At 39.2% G+C, this 17,484-nt stretch overlaps 1 protein-coding gene and 1 pseudogene across 3 annotated transcripts in view; both read left to right on the top strand.

Moving 5' to 3' along the window:
• SPIRE1 (spire type actin nucleation factor 1) overlaps positions 1–17,484 on the top strand; it is a 310,943-nt gene that overhangs the window by 27,869 nt on the left and 265,590 nt on the right. For all 3 annotated transcript variants that reach the window (XM_053668835.1, XM_053668836.1, XM_053668837.1), the window contains exon 2: positions 4,740–4,774. In XM_053668835.1, coding sequence (XP_053524810.1) covers positions 4,740–4,774 — 35 coding nt within the window. The remainder of the gene's footprint in view (positions 1–4,739; positions 4,775–17,484) is intronic.
• On the top strand, positions 13,675–16,809 carry LOC119035829 (AP-2 complex subunit alpha-1-like; annotated as a pseudogene).

The raw sequence follows: 17,484 nt of genomic DNA, 5'->3' as shown, positions 1-17,484 counted from the left end.
TTTCTCTTGAGAAACACTGAGGTTTTTGTCTTGCTGTGCAAATCATCTTTCTACCTAGAGTATGTAAGTACTTTGATAATGTTGAAATATTTTACAACTCAATATTTAAATATCATTTCAGGTGTTTCCTTTTATTGTATGTCATCACATAGTTGATCTAGCCTTCTAATTCAACTCAACCTAATAAAAATCAATAAAATCAATACAGTTGTTACTTTGTTGAAATAACTAATTCACTGCATTTAATAATTTGAAATCTTGATTATGCCTGTCATCAACTTAGGTTACTGGATTTGTAAAAAGGGAAGCCACAGGATTCTAGAGTTTAGAGGGATTTTTCAGATCTGGTCCTATAAAAAGAGAGTAGCCAACTTGTGAAGAAAGACTCAAAGATTGTCAAAGGAAAATTGCTTGGTGCTATATTGGCAGTTGCTAACTGTTAAATAATGAATGTGTTTTCCCATTTTCCTATGTTATAAATGGTAGGTGTCTGGGACAGCACTCCTGCAATCCCGTACTCTAACCCCACAGACCCCTGCAAGGGGAAATGCAGAAGCAGGAATAACCACAACCGTAACAACACATAATTGGAGTTAGGAGCCTTGGAGTCTACTGTTTACTCTGTTGTTTTATACAATTCATTTGACTCCTCAGACTCAGATTATTCATCTATGGTATGATTGGATTGGGCAAGATTATTTCCACGGTTTCTTTAGGCAGTGCTGTCATATAATTGGGGTGTTCTGATTTCTGGGTCAGAGATTGGGCAGGGGTTTGGGTGGCAGAGTAGTGTAGGTGGTCGAGCACTTCATACTTAACCACCTTTCCATATTTGCATAACTTAGTCACCAGTTCAAACTGAATAACTAAAAGTAATGGTATATTATTACAAAAATTTTTGGTCCTGTTATAGGTGAGTATTTTCAGTTTTATAATAGCAGTCATTGAAAAAATCTTATTTAATAGGACTCATGCATGCCTTTTTGATATCACTCCATCATTCTTTGAGTACTTTATTACTTTCTGGTGCAAAAAAGATGTTCCAGCTTATGTTATAATTCCTTGTCCCAGTTTTGGAGCCAGTCATTTTCCTAAGTAGTCCTGGTTCTTTTGAGGGGGGATGGGCTAGGTATGCCCTTTCATAACAGGGTGTTGTTGCTTCTCCCTCTTTTGGACGGCGGAGATAGGAAATACATGTTTTTCATTTTTTTTTAAAGATTTTATTTATTTATCTTTAGAGGGAAAGGGAAGGAGAGAGGGAGAGAAATATCAATGTATGGTTGCCTCTCATGCATCCCCTGCTGGGAACTGGCCTGCAACCCAGGCATGTGCCCTGACTGGGAATTGAACAGCTGACATTTTGGTTTTCAGGCTGGGGCTCAGTCCACTGAGTCACACCAGCCAGAGCTTTAATTCTCTTTACTTTAAGAATAGGGGACTTCTGCCAAGATGGAGGCGTAGGTGGAAATACCGTGCCTTCTCTCACAACCAAGTTTAAAGACAACAAAGTTTTAGTAACAAAAAAGCAGCCAAAACACAGAAAATTGAACTATATGGAAGTCCACAGCAACGAACCATTCCGCCAGACTGGTAAGAGGGGTGGAGCCAGCAGCAGAGAGGTCAGGCAGGAAAGATCCCCTGACCCAGGTGCACAGGCAGCTGTGGGCGGATCCCAGGTGTGGGGTACCAACCGGCGGACCTAGTGAGGGTGCAAGGTGGCAGGCTGACCTGGGTCACATATTCACGTGCAGATAAACCAGCGAAGGAGCGAGCGGTGAGACAGACTGCATAGGCCCCAGTGGCGGGAAGCAGTAGAGGGGACTGCCATTGCCCCTCTCTGACCCCGCCCCCACATACAGCATCACAACCCAGCAACCTGGGTGGCACTGCCCTGGTGAACACCTAAGGCTCTTCTCGTACGTAACAGGCGGGAACAGACCAAAACATGGCTCAAGAAGAGCTCAAAGCCCCAGAGCCCATAACTCTAAGTGACCAGGAAATAGCCAAACTTTCAGATGCACAGTTCAAACCACTGGTGATCAGGATGCTCACAAAACTGGTTGATTTTAGTCACAAATTAGATGAACAAATGAAAGCTAAACTAATTGAAATGAAGGGGGAAATGCACAGGAAACCAATAGTGATGGGAAGGAAACTGGGACTCAAATCAAGGGAGTGCACCAGAAGGAAGAAAAAAAGACCAAACAGAAAAATATGAAGAAACAAGAATTCAAAAAAATGAGGAGAGGCTTAGGAACCTCCAGGACATCCTTGAGCTCTCCAACATCCGAATTATAGGGGTACCAGAAGGGGAAGAGAGAGAGAGCAAGTGGAAAAGTTATTTGAACAAATAATAAATGAGAACTTCCCCAATCTGGCAAAGGAAACAGACTTCCAGGAAATCCAGGAAGCTCAGAGAGTCCCAAAGAAGTTGGACCCAAGAAGGAACACACTAAGGTACATCATCATTATATTAGCCAAGATTAAAATGAAGGAGAGAATCCTAGAAGCAGCAAGAGATAAAGGGACAGTCACCTACAAAGGAGTTCCCATAAGACTGTCTCCTGATTTCTCAAAAGAGACCTTGCAGGCAAGAAGGGGCTGGAAAGAAGTATTCTGTGTCATAAAAGGCAAGAGCCTACATCCAAAATTGCTCTATCCAGCAAAACTTTCATTTAGAATGGAAGGACAGATAAAGTGCTTCTCAATTAAGGTCAAGTTAAAGGTCAAAAGTAGTTCATCATCACCCAGCCCTTATTATATGAAATGTTAAAGGGACTTATCTAAGGAAAAAAAGAGAAAAAATATGAACAATATGAACAGTAAAAAGACAGCAAACTCACGGTTATTAACAACCATACCTAAAACAAAAGCAAACTAAGTGGACAACTAGATAAGGAGCAGAACCATAGAAATGGAGATCACATTGAGGGTTAGCAACAGGGGAGTGGGAGGAGGAGAAGGGGGGAGAAGGTATAGAAAATAAGTAGCATAGATGGTAGGTAGAAAATAGATAGGGGGAAGGGCAAGAATAGTATGGGAAATATAGAATCTAAAGAACTTGAGACACGTGGTCATAAACTAAAGGGGGGGATGGTGGGGGAAGAGTGTGCAGGGTGGAGGGGAACAGAGGGGGGGAGTAGAATGACTGTAATGGCATAATCAATAAAATATGTATTTTTTAAAAAGAATATATTATACTGAAGATGTACATCCATGTACTTTCAACAAGGTTACACTCTGTTATAAATTGTCTTGATACCATATTTTTTTCTCCCTCCCTTCTTTCTCTTGTTCACAGTAGATGCTCAGTAAATGTTTGAGATGTAGTCTGTGCCCTTGTTTGAGATATTTCTGTCCATTGTACTTTCCTAAGTTAAAGTTATTACCATTTTAGTAGAAGTCAAGTATGATTAATTTACCAAAAGCACTAATGTTTTCAGCAAATAATCATATAAATGAATAAAAAGATAATATGATATAAATGACTTTATAACATAATTTTATTTAATGATAAATATATAAAGTTATACATTTATTAAAACCCTAGTGCATAAATTCATATATATTAACTCATTTTATCTATATAATCATAAAATCTTTATTTATGCTCATATATCATTTTAATTTTACTGAACTTAAGGTTCCTTTTTTTCTGGTCTCAGTTTCAGCCCAGATTTTATATAGGATCATTAGCTCATCAGAAATAGTGGGTTTCAACTTTATTTTTCATTTTATGAATTAGAAGGCATAGTTTATGATTTTTTTGATGATATCATCATAGACTTTAGGTATTTAAATTCTAGTTAACCATTTAAAAAAAACACAGACTGATAGAACCACTGTGGACTAGGATTAGTAGTAGGGTAGGCTGGGGAGAGGAAGAAAAGAAAGAGGGAGGCTAATGGTGGTGGTGAAAAAGAGATGGGGTTAAATGTATACTTGAACTTAAGACAGTGAAATTTGAGAAGCGTAGACTGAGGAAATTAAAATTTTTAGTACCCAGTATAAATGTGTTAGCTAGTCTTTTGTTAAAACTACTTAAAACATGAGTCAAACTATTTTAAAATGACTACTTTAAAATAGCTGTTTTTTTAATTTTAAAAATGTTTTAGTCACCAAATTAACAGAAATATGTAATTGTATATGTTCCTTCATATTGTGTCTCAGCAATGAAAAGAAAACATTAATGTTGCCAAATACTGTTCAGGCTAGTTGTTCTTTAGGTGATCTTCTGTTGAAAGAATTACCAGATTAATTATATGGTTTTATCTAATCATATATTAATGGAAACAACCATCATATATTAAAGAAAATATGAGTTTGAAAGATGTTGGCTTTCACTGAGATGATTACTGTAATTTTAACCTGGAAATACATTTGGGGAAAAGTCCAAGACTTTTAAAGATTTTTAAAAATATTTCAAAGTGTTTTAAAAGGCACCTTTTAAAAGTATCTTAAGGTATTTTAAAAAGAAAACAAGACTTTAAAAGTATTTTTGTTTTACTTTCATTAATTCATATATATACAAATCAAATATGTGTGTTTTAGGTCTTATCACAATTAAGCATACTCTTCTCCAGGTCCTGCTTTGATATTTAAGTTTACATAGGCCTATATGAAAATAGCACCTTTTATTTGCATAGTTTTATAAAGCCATGGCCAGAGTATCTCAATTTTTTTTCAATGATTAAAAAGTTAAAATCCTTTTAAAGTATTTTTTTGTATTTTTATTACAGGTAAATCAGGATATTCACATTGTACAGAAACAGAGGTAAGAGAAATGCTCAGATATTTCTTAGTAAAGGAGTTTCGCATTCCTGTATAGATTAACTTTGAGTACTGAACTATGTCACTATGGAATTTGTGTTGAGAGCAGATATATAACTTTTATATTTAGGAAGAGTAAAGTGTGAAAAAAATCTGTTACCTTGTCCATGTTTTTAAAATGTCAGGGTGAGTTATTAAAGATTAACTTAATCATAGTTTAAATTTTTTCTTATTTGTGAAATTGAGTTAGCTAAGATTAAGAGCCCTTAATTTGAAATAGTTTAAGTTCACTGTTTTTCATAATCCAATCTAGTGTGTCATAATACAGAAATTATTTAAATATGTTGGACTTCTGTGGAGCTGCATTGGTGTAGGAAAAAATAGGGACTTGGAAAGTGTTTCTGTAAGATTAATAATGAATTATTTGCTTTGTTATTTGTACAAGTAGGATTATTAGTTTTTAATAATTGAAGCAATGTAATTTAAAATTCTCATTGTGAAATATAATGAATTTCCACATGATTCCAGGTGTTTCTTGCAGGAATTTCAAGGATAGCATTAAAATATGAGGGCAGGACCCATGAATTATGTATGTGTGGTATTTTATTCAGGAGCCATTACATCCTTCTTACAATCAGGAGACTTAGATCTTCTGTTAACAGCATTGCCTAATTAAGAATTTAAGAAGTTGTTTTTCCAATTTTATAATACATCTGCATGTTGATGCAGGTGTTAGTAAATTTTAACTATTACTTTAAAATGCAAGGTCCTTAAGGGATTATACTGTATACTAAAGAAGAAAAAATAATTTACTGTTTTTTGTATTCAAAAGTTATACAATTAACTTTTATATTTTCTTTTCAACTTTGAAAGTAGAGATAATTTTGCAAATTAGCTCTAACAATAGGCAAGAACTTATGTTGCAAAGATATGAAATATGATATAAAGAAGTGGAATTTGATTTGACTCAAAAGATACATGTTCTAGCTATGGTTTCTGCTGTGCTTCTTTCTAGCTATGTAATTTTGAGCAAGTGATTTTTTTCCTAAGAACTTTTGCTTTCTTATCTATAAAATGTTAAAGATAGTACCTGTTAACCTCATGGGCTGTGAATTTTAAAGAGATAATATATGTGAAAATGTTTTTAAACCCTAAAGACACTATTATATTTATTGAAATGATACAAGTATTCATCTGAATTTATGTAATGAAATGTGAGGGGTTTATATACAAGGCATAGTCCTAAGTCTTATTATTCTGTCTTGTTATGGCAATATAAGCCATAAAATCGAGATGGTTTAATGTTTTCCTTAGTACTTGCTTTGTATTTATCTCCGAGCCCTTATCCTTTGATCCATGACTTACTCCACTCACCAAAAGAATTGGCATCTAATTAGAATTCTCTTCCAGATTTATTTTGCATAACTATTTAAAGAGGGAAAATCATAAAAAATAAACATTTCAATATGATATTTAGTTTAAAAAGTCGTTTGGGGGTATTTTCTAGTGGTAAATAGTGGTGGTTACCTCCAGTGAAGAGATTGGGATTGTGAATGGTGATTTGTCTATATCGTTTGGATGTTTTAAAAAATGAGAATGTCTTTGTATATACTTTGGTAATTAAAATAATAAAAAGGAGTGACAGTAGAGGCAGAACTTTTTCAAGAAGTTGGTGACTTGAGCAAAGGAGAAGAGAGCTTAAGTAGGAAGTTTTGTATTGTTTTTTCTTTTTAGGTTAAGGAAGATGATGTATTTGGTGGTGGTGGTGGTGGTGTTTGAAGTAAGGGAACCAAGAGAGGTGCTGGAGTCCAAATTAGTGGATATTTGCTGAAACCAGACCTAGGACTGTGTCTAGAAGATGGCTTGACTAGAGCAGTGGTTCTTCCAGGGCTGTGGGAGAACAGGAGTGGTTCCTGACACCCTTTCAAGGTCAACTATTTTCAAAGTAATATCAAGACATTATTTGCCCTTTTACTTTCATTGTCTCAGGAGTGTGTAATGTTTTCACAGGCTACATGACTGCATGACTATGACTAATACCAGACTGCAGAAGCAGATATGAGATCCAGCCAGCTTTTATTAAGCATGACCTTCAAGAGTTTTGCAAGAATGTAAAATAGTATCACCCTTCTCACCATTTTTTTAAAACAAAGTTTTTCCATAAAAATGTTAACTGATATTAATATGTTTAATACTATTTTTAATTAATTTAATTTAAATAAAAAATTGTTTTAATTTCTAACATAGTAAATGTTGATAGGTTATAGCTTACATAAATAAAAGCTCCTTGGACTCTTCAGTAATTTTTTAGAATGTAAAGGGGTCCTAACAACTAAAATGTTTTGAGAGCTGTTCGGGTGGGGCAAAGATAACAGAGGTGCTTCTTCCTGAGAAACAGAATTGAGAGCTGAGTCCTGAGGTAGACAATGGGAAGTTGAGGGAATCTTTGATGTAAGGATTTAAGCTAACTTTTTTTTGTCAATGAGAAGACAGGGTTATTTTTGAGAGTGAGGTTATCCTGGTTCAGAAAAGTGATTGCTAGAGCCTCTTTTTGCCCATAATTTTTTTTTCTATTGAGAAAAAAATTTTCTAGTTCTTTTTATAAGTTAAAAGTCCCATCAAGCTCTTGCTGGCATAAAGTCCACACCAAGAGAATGGCTGCTAACAAGTTGTATGGATGAGTAGAAGTGAGAAGGATCCTCCATGAGGTGGAACAGCATATTGCTAGTACCACCTGTAATATAGGATCAGCCCAGCCTTTCAGACAGGAAGGGGTATTCTAGGGAAGAAGCGAGGGGGAAGGAGTGTTTGTGCCTGGGCAAAGCTTCATGTACCACCCTTTTGTTCATTAATTATGCTATTACAGTTGTCCCATTTTTTGTCCCCTCATTCTCCTCCTCCCTGCACCCCCCTCACACAAGTATTCCCCCAACCCTCTTAGTTGATGTCCATGGGTTGTACATATAAATTCTTTGGGTTCTGCATTTCCTATATTATTCTTAACCTCTGCTGGCTATTTTGTACCTACCATTTATGCTTCTTATTTCCTGTTCATTTCCCCATTCTCCTGCCTCCCCCTCCCCACTGATAACTCTCCATGTGATCTCCATTTCTGTGACTCTGTTCCTGTTCTTATTGTTTCTGTAGCTTGTTTTTCTTTTTTTAGGTTTGGTTTTTGATAGTTGTGAGTTTGTTGTCATTTTTTTGTTCATATTTTAAAAAATATTTTATGTATTTATCTTTAGAGGGGAAGGGAAGGAGAGAGGGAGAGAAATATCAATGTATGGTTGCCTCTCATTCATCCCCTGCTGGGAAGTGGCCTGCAACCCAGGCATGTGCCCTGACTGGGAATCTAACCAAAGTTGTTTGGTTCGCAGGCCCGTGCTCAATCCACTGAGCTACACCAGCCAGGTGTACTGTTCATATTTTTGATCATCCTCTTTTTCTTAGATAAGTCCCTTTAACATTTCATATAATAAGAGCTTGGTGAAGATGAACTCCTTTAACTTCACCTTATTTGGGAAGCACTTTATGTGCCCTTCCATTCTAAATGATAGCTTTTCTGGATAGAGTAATCTTGAATGTAGGTCCTTGCCTTTCATGACTTCAGATACTTCTTTCCAGCCCCTTCTTGCCTGCAAGTTTTTGTTCTTGTTGTTTTTGAGAAATTAGCTGATAGTCTTATGAGAAGTCCTTTGTAGGTAACTCTCTCCTTTTCCTTTTGCTACTTTTAAGATTTTCTCCTTATCTTTAATCTTGGGTAACTAAATGATGCTGTGCTTTGGTGTGTGCTTCTTTGGGTCCAACTTCTTTGGGTCTCTTTGAGCTTCCTGGACTTCCTGGAAGTCTCTTTCTGTTGCCAGATTGGGGAAGCTTTCCTTCATTATTTTTTGAAATAAGTTTTCAATGTCTCGCTCTTCTTCTTCTCCTTCTGACACCCCTATGATTCAGATGTTGGGATGTTTAAAGGTGTCCCAGAGGTTCCTAGGCCTTTCCTAACTTGTTTGAATTCTTGTTTCTTCATTCTGTTCTGGTCAAATGTTTATTTCTCCCTTCTGCTCCAAATCATTGATTTGAGTCCTGGTTTTCTTCCTTTTACTTTTGGTTCCCTGTACATTTCTCTTTATTTCACTTTGCATAGCCTTCACTTTTTCGTCCATTTTGCAGCCATACTCAACTATTTCTGTTAGCATCCTGATTGTCACTGTTTTGAACTCTCTGAATCTGATAGGTTGACTATCTTTTCATCACTTAGTTCTATTTTTGGAGCTTTGACCTGTTCTTTCATTTGGGCCATAATTTTTTTTTGTCTGGGCATGATCCTTATGTTGTAAGGGGTGGAGCCTTAGCTGTTGGCCAGGGCCAGGCAACCCAGGTAGCTGTGTTGTGGCACTGTATGTGTGGGAGGGGACCTAGAGTGAACAATGCTGCTTGCTTAGCTTGCGCCAGCTTTCAGTCATTTCCCTGAATACCCACAAGCAGATAGGGCCCTCTGGTTCTGAATACCAAGTGGGTAGTTTTGTGTCCATCGTAACACCCCATGGGTCTTTCCAACAAACTCTCTTGTGAGACTGGAAGTTTCTCTCACTATTGCAATGCCCACAGATTTTTCTAGCCAGAGGTTTTGAGGCTTTATTTCCCTGCACTGGTACCCTAGGTTTTGCAGTCTGTCTCGTTCCCCAGTTGTTCCTCCCAGTTTATCTGCATGCAAATGTGGGACTGCCTGGTCTACCCGCCACCATCTTGCTCTCCCAGGACCTCCAGCTGCCACCTTGCTTCACTGTCCTCTCCATCTGGCTGCCTGTCTCCTCCCCTCTTACTAGTCTGAATGAATGTTTCTTCTTTAACTCCATGGTTGTCAGACTTCCATATAGTTCGGTTTCCTGGCAGTTCTGGGTATTTTTTGTTTTTAAATTTTTTTGTCTTCTTTTGGTTGTGCAAGGAGTCAAAATATCTGCCTACATCTCAATCTTGGCTGGAAGTCCTGAAAATTTAATCTTTTTAGCCCTGGCTGGTGTGACTCAGCGGATTGCGCACCAGCCAGTGAACCAAAGGGTCACTGGTTTGATTCCCAGTCAGGTCACATGCCTGGGATGTGAGCCAGGTTTCCTGTAGGGGGCACTTGAGAGGCAACCACACATTGATGTGTCTCTCCCTTTCTTTCTCCTTTTCTTCCCCTCTCTAAAAATAAATAAGTTTTTAAAAAAATTTAATCTCTTCAATTACAATTGAGTTTTTACAGTACATTAAGTTGTGTTAACCATTTTCACAATCAAGTTCTATCACTCCTCAAAATTCCCCGCATTTCCCTTGTTGTTATTCCCTCCTCTTCCATCAGTCTTTGGCAACCACTGGTTTGTATTGTGCCCCTTTTTTTCAAACAGTGTGTTACCCTAACCTCTCCCTCTCTAGGAGTGGCTCAGACTTATATTTATAAACTCTGAAATGACTCATCTGTATTTGTGGGTACTTGTGTGCCAAAGAAGCATTCCTAATCCATAGTTTAGGGAGAGTTTTACCCCCTATTTTACAAGTTTTTCTTACTGGTATTATTTAAATAGTTTTATGGGTTATACTCTTAAAATTGAAGAAAATTGCCAAGCTCTTAAAAATACTAAAACAAAGAATTTGAATATTCAAGTATTTAATTGATACTTTTTCACTGTTTTAATTTTCCAAATATCATACATTCCTGTCTTCTGTTAAACACCACTAATTATGCAGCACTCAGAAGCCCTTTCCGTTTAGCAAAAAAGGTTAAATGAATAGCTAAAACAATCCTGGTATTCCCCTTGGTGGATTGGTTGTATATTAAGTGGAATAGGTTGAAGCATTTTATAAAGTTAACTTTTTATTAATACTTCAATCTTGATAGAGCTAATTTTTAAAAATTGCATAGCAGAAATATTTAAGGTTTAGTGAGGGAAATTATTAAAAACATTCATGTTCATATTTGGAAATAGGTTTCATATATGCTTTACATAAATACTTACTCTTTTTCATTCCAACATGCATCTTTTTAAAAATAATTTTTATTTTTCAGTTACAGTAGATGTACAGTTTTATATTAGTTTCAGGTGTACAACCCAGTAATTAAACATTTATATAACTTATGAAGTGATCACCCCGGTAAATCTAATACCCATCTGACACTATACATACTTATAATGGTATTATTTGCTATATTTTACATCTCCATGACTATTCTGTAACTACCAGTTGTACTTCTTAATCCCTTCACCTTTTTCACTCATTCTCCCAATCCCCCTCCCATCTGGCAACCATGAAAATAGTTCTCTGTATCTATGGGTCTGTTTCTGTTTTGCTGTTTATATTCTTTTTTACTTTCCATATTTAAATGAAACCATATGGCATTTGACTTTCTCTGTCTGACTTATTTCATTCAGCACAGTACCCTCTGGTGTGTCCAACCTTTTGGCATCTCGGGGCCACATGGGAAGAAGAGTTATCTTAGGCCACATATTAAATACACAATACCAGTGAAAACTGATGAGCAAAAAAAATGTTTTAAGTATATTTGCAATTTTATGTTGGGCTGCATTTATAGCCATCCTGGGCCACAGGTTAGATACCCCTGCTGGAGTCTTAGTCCATCCCTGTTGTTGCAGGTGGCAAGATTTCATTCTTTATTTTATGGCTGAGTCATATTGCATTATATATATGCACCACTTCTTTATCCATTCATCTATTGATGCAACCATCTATTAGGTTGCTTCTTTATCTAAACTATTGTAAATAATGCTGCAATGAACATATGGATGATTTGTATTTATTGCCATTTTATTTATATTTTTGATATTTTCCTTCTTCTTTCTTCTTCTTGAGAAAGACCCTTTAACATTTTTTTTGTAATACTGGTATGGCAGTGATGAACTCCTGGAGCTTTTTTCTTGTTTGGGAAGCTCTTTAGCTGTCCTTTGGTTCTAAATGATAGCTTTGCTAGGCAGAGTAGTCTTGGTTGTAGGTCCTTGATTTTCATCTCTTTGAATATATTGTGTCAATCTGTTCTGGCCTGAAAAGTTTCTGTGAGAAATCAGCTTACACTCTTAAGGGGGCACCCTTGTAGATAACTAACTGCCTTTCTCAGTTGCTTTTAAGACTTTCTCTTTCGCCGTAGCTTGATTGATTAGAGTGTCATCCTGATATGCAAAGGTTGTGCATTTGAATTCCAGTCAGGGTACATACAAGAATCAACCAAACAATGCATAAATAAGTGGAACAACAAATTGATATTTCTCTCTTCCTTCCTCCCATTGTCCTTCCCTCCCTCCCTCCCTCCCTCCATCCTTCCCTTCCTTTCTTCCTCTCTAAAATCATTAAATACAAGGTTTTAAAAAAGAGTCACACTTTGTCTTTAACCTTTGGTATTTTAATTATGATGTGTCTCGGCATGGGCCTTTTTGGTGTAATCTTGTTTGGTAGTTTTTGTGCTTCCTAGACTTGTATATCAAGTCTGGACTTCCTGGACTTTCCTTTACCAGGTTGGGAAATTTTCCATCATTATTTTTTCACAAAGTTTTTCAGTTCCTGTCCTCTCTTCTCTCTCTAGTATCCCATGATGTGAAGGTTAATATGCTTGACGTTGTCTTAGAGGATCCTTAAACTATCCTTGTTTTCATGAATTCTTTTTTCCTTTTTGCTGTTCTGAGTGTTTTCTACTGTCTTATCTTCCAAATTGCTTTCTTGATCTTCTGCTTGATTTCCTGTAATGCAGTCTTCATTTTAGTTACTATAGTCTTCATTTCTAGTTGGTTCTTGTTTATTTTTTTCTATCTCAGTTGTTATATTTTATTTGTTGAAGTTCTCTCTGAGATCATTGAGCATCGTTATAACCAGTGTTTTGAACTCTGCATCTGGTAGGTTCCTTTTTAATAAAAAGTTTTAAATGTTTTTATTTATTTTTATTTTATTTTAATTAAAAAATTTTAATATATTTTATTGATGATGCCATTACAGTTGTCCCATTTAATTTTTATTTATTTTAGAGAGAGGGGAAGGAATGGAGAAAGAGAGGTGGAGAACATCAACATGTAAGAGAAACATCAGTGTGTGAGTGAAACATTGATTGGTTGCCTATTGCACAGTCCCAACAGGGGACCTGGTCTACAACCCAGGCATTGTACCTTTGGTTCCCAGGCGGATGTTCAGTCAGCTGAGCCACACCAGCCAGGGATGCACCTGGTAGATTTTTGGCCGCCATTTTGTTTAGTTCTTTTTCTGGAGTTTTGTTCTGTTTTTTCACTTGAAACATATTTCTTTTCTCTTCATTTTGTCTGCTTCCCTACATTTGCTTCTGCGTATTAGGTAGAGCCAGCCCAACATTCATCTTTAAAATATACTTTAGAGCTTACTATATGCTAACTATTGTTATAGACATTAACTAATTTAATTCTTATAACAAATTTATGAAGTGGATATTTTTATTATTTGTATTTTGTCAATGAGAGCTAAAGTGTAGAGAGGTTAACTTGTCTAAGTGACTATAGCCAGTTCATTCAGGTTTCTCTTATTCAGCCTTTATCTGTAATGTAAGGTATCTGTGCAATGCTGATAATTACTTTAGTGCCTAATTTGGGACAGTGAAATGCCTGAGTATCTCTTTATTCTGTATATTTCTCTTATCTGTGTCTGTTTCCATTCCTGGCATTATGTAGTCAAGGAATGTGTTTCTGCTAGATGTAAACTGGGCAGAGGAGTGAACATAGTCCATGAACTTTCAACCCCAGTGGTTACGTGAATATAGGGTTCTGTACTATAGTCATTTGTGAAATAGTCTGATTCTAAAGTACTCAGAACTGCTCAAGTCTTAATCAGTCCCCACTTGCCAGCCCCCAATGTGCTGTGCCTTGCCTGGCCAGGCCTAGAGCTGATACTATTCCTATCATGCTGGCTGTGTCCAAGGATGATGAAACGCAGGGCTCACAGTATTCATCTCTGATATCTGGAACTGCAAGGGCGTGGAGGTTAAGAGAATCAACAAGAAACTGGCTGATATTTGCTCCAAGTTCAAAAGCCTTGGATGGCTACAGTAAGAAGAAATATGTGTGTAAACTACTTTTAATCTTTCTGCTTAGCCATGGCATTGACTTTGGTCACATGGATGCTGTGAACTTTCTTAGCTCCAACCAGTACACAGAAGCAGATAGGTTGCCTGTTCATCTCAGTGCCAGTGAACTCTGAACTCTCAACTGATCCAGCTCATCAACAGCGACATAAGAATGACCTGGGTAGTCCTGACCAGTGTAGCTCAGTTGGATAGTGGTCGTCCTATAAATTGAAAGGTTGCCTGGTCAATTCCCAGTCAGGGCTCATACCTGGGTTGTGGGTTCAGTCCCCAATTGGGGTTTGTACAAGAGGAACTGGTCAGTGTTGCTCTCTCACATCAATGTTTCTCTCCCTCCCTTTCTCCCTCCCTTCCCCTCTCTCTAAAAATTAAATACACAAAATCTTTTTTGAGAAATAGGAATGACCTTCCTAGCTGTAACCCCACCCTCATATGTCTGGCCCTGCATTGCATCACCAATGTGAGCAACTGTGAGATGGATGAGGCCTTTCTTTGCTGCTGCTATCCCTTGCATCCTGGTGGCTGAGGACACCAGGACAGCATGAATCAGAGCCTGACCCAGTGCCTGCTGTGGCTCTACAAGGCCTCACCTGACCTGGTATGCATGGGTGAGTGGATGGCCCATGTCTTGCACCTGCTCAATGACTAGCACATGGGCACGGTCACTGCTGCTGTCAGCCTCACCACCTGTCACCTGTCTCTGCAAGAAGAGTGTGAATAACGTTAAGACTTGCATCTCCCTGTGTCTTGCCTGAGGTGGATTGTCTCTTTAACCTTCACCTACCTCTAAGACTACATCTACTACTTTGTCCCTGCATCCTGGCTCTTGGTAAAGCTCCTATGGCTGTTGCACTGCTGCCCTTTGCCAGAGGATGTGGCCATGAAGGGGAGGCCGACTGAGTGTCTGGAGACCATGTTCACCAAGCTCTATGGACCATTCAAGTTCAAGAAGGTCCAGCACTCCAGTGCCAAGAATGTTGTCCTGTCCAAGACCATCAGCCTCATCATCCACTATGACAGTGAGCGCAGTCTTCTGGCATGGGCCTGTAATAAACTGGGTGAGTTTCTATAGCACCAGGAGACCAACCAGTGCTACCTGGCCCTGGAGAACATGTGCACACTGGCCAGCTCTGAGTTTGTCCATGAGGCAGTCAAGACCCACATGGACATCGTCATCAACACTCTGAGGATAAAGTGGTTGTAAGAGTGCTATAGCAGGTGGCTGACCTCTACCCATGTGCGACTGGAGCAACACCAAGCAGATCATGTTGAGATGCTGTGGTACTTGGCAACAGCCAACTATACCATTTGTGAGGAGATCATCCTGAAGGTGGCCATCTGGCTGAGAAATATGCAGCAGACTATAGCTAGTATATGAACACTGTCCTCAACCTCATCTACATTGCAGGTGACTGTGTGAGAGACGAGATGTGGTACGGCATGCTGCAGATTGTCACCAGCTGCTATGATGCTCAGGGCTATACTGCCACAACCATCTTTGAGGTACTTCAGGCCCCAGCCTGTCATGAGAACATGGCGAATGTTAGTGGCTACATCCTTGGGGAGTTTGGGAACCTCATTGCTGGGGACCCCCACTCCAGCCCTCCAGTGCAATTCTTATTGCTGCACTCCAGGTTTTACTTGTACAGTGTGGTGATGTGGACTCTGATGCTGTCCACCTGTATCAAGTTCATCAGACTCTTCCTGGAGACCAAGGCCACTATCCAGGTCATGCTGTGGGTTATCTCCCAGCTGTGCAATGCATCGTGTTGCACAATGTGTGGTCAAGGACCTCATCCTCAGCTTGGTGGCTGGCACGGGTGTCCTAGCCACAGTGCCTGGAGGAGACACCATTCTTCCCTGAGTATGAATTGTCCATCTTGGCCAAACTGAAATACAGGAAGGATCCAGAGGCTGGTAGCACCCTAGATGACGTTTTGAGGGACCCAAGCAGCAGTGACATCAGTGGGAGTGTGGATTCCCACCCCTTGCACCATGTGTGCACCCTCACCCTCTGCCCCAGGCACCCCAGGCTCCCTTGAGTGCAGGCAACCTCTTGGCACCCCAGGAGGCACCCCAGGCTCCCTTGGTGCAGGCAACCTCCTGGTGGTATCTCCTCCAATGACCTGGCTTTCCAGCTCAGCCTGGAGCCCATCTCCGAGGAGGCCTTTCTGTGCCCAGCTCCTAAGGAAATTGGCCTGCTCATCCCAGAAGCCGATAAATTGCTAAGTTCATGTGAAAGAACAATGGGGTCCTGTTTTAGAACCAGCTGCTGCAGATTGAAGTCAAGTCTGAGTCGTGGAAAAACTTGGGCCACATGTCTCTTCTGTGGCATCAAGGCCTTGGTACAGTTCCAGAACTTAATGCCCACTGTTATCCACCCTGGAGACCTCCAAACTCAGCTTGCTGTGTAGACCAGATGTGTAGGTACTCAATATTAAGTGTCTGCAGGTCTTCCTGATGCCTCCACTACTGTCAGCATGCTACAAGGTATGGGGAAGCCCCTCAGCCCTTCACCCCAATGCTCCAGTGACCATCAACAAGTTCTTCTAGCCAACAGCTGAGTCTCCCCCAATAGAAGGCATAGAAAATCTTCAAGCCAACCACCCCACGGATGCTGAAGTCACTAAGGCCAAGCTCCTGGGGTTTGGGTCTTGCTCTCCTGGCAATGTGGACCTCAACCCTAAGAACTTCATGGGGACGAGTCCACAGACTTAAGCCCTTTAAGTGGACTGTCTCCTCCAGCTGGAGCCCCATGCCCAGGGTTAGATATACCAGCTGACCTTGTGTACCAGCAAGGAGCCTGTCTCCTGTCACCTGTGTAAGCTTGTGTAAGTAGCTTGCCCAGCAATTCTGAGCCCCGGACTCTGTTCTTGGGAGTGTTGCCAGTGCCAGGAAGCCTCTAGGACTGAGGGACCTTTGGTGGATGGGACAGTGAGGGGATTTCAACTGGTAATAGGGAAGACCCCAGGGTAGGGGGATGTCTGGGACCTTCTTCCTGTCTTTTGTATTTTTATTTTTTTACACCTGCTATTGTTTACATTCTGGAGAGTAAGGGGGAGACCACTATCTTCCTCCCCCCCACCCCCCACACCCAAAGCACAGAGGAAAGAGGAGCCAGGGAAGCACGTGCTGCCTCACCTTCCAACCTACCCTGTCATGGCTTCTCCTGCCCCTTCCCCATCCAGGGGCTGTGTATTATTGTGAGCTAATAAATGGAGAGATACTAACAACAAAAACCCAACTGCTCAAGAATTATCTATATATTTGACCTGCTGGGAAATCAGACCTAGGATTAATTTGCTTTTTCAGTAAATCCAAGACTCATTTTGCAAATAAGCTAAGCAATACATCAGAATTCCATTCTAATTATCTACAGTTTTTGACACAAACTGTACTACATGAAAAAATTTTGCTTCCTAAGCAGCCCAAACTAAACTGTAGTAGTGTGTAGGTGTTCACTGTTTTAACACAGAATATGTTATTAAAAATGTGTCTTTCACCTTTACCTTTATCAGTTCACTGCACTTTGACATTTGAGAGCACCTCGTTGAATTTATTTATTTATTTATTTATTTTCCACTTATGTTTATCAGTTGATCTCAAGATCTCTGCTAAACATAATGGAA

This window comes from Artibeus jamaicensis, unplaced genomic scaffold (genome assembly GCF_021234435.1).
Source record: "Artibeus jamaicensis isolate MK-2021 breed Jamaican fruit bat unplaced genomic scaffold, CSHL_Jam_final contig_511, whole genome shotgun sequence".
Taxonomy (NCBI): Eukaryota; Metazoa; Chordata; class Mammalia; order Chiroptera; family Phyllostomidae; genus Artibeus; species Artibeus jamaicensis.
Note: the sequence above shows the minus strand (reverse complement) of the source record. Positions and strands in the feature narration are given on the sequence as shown.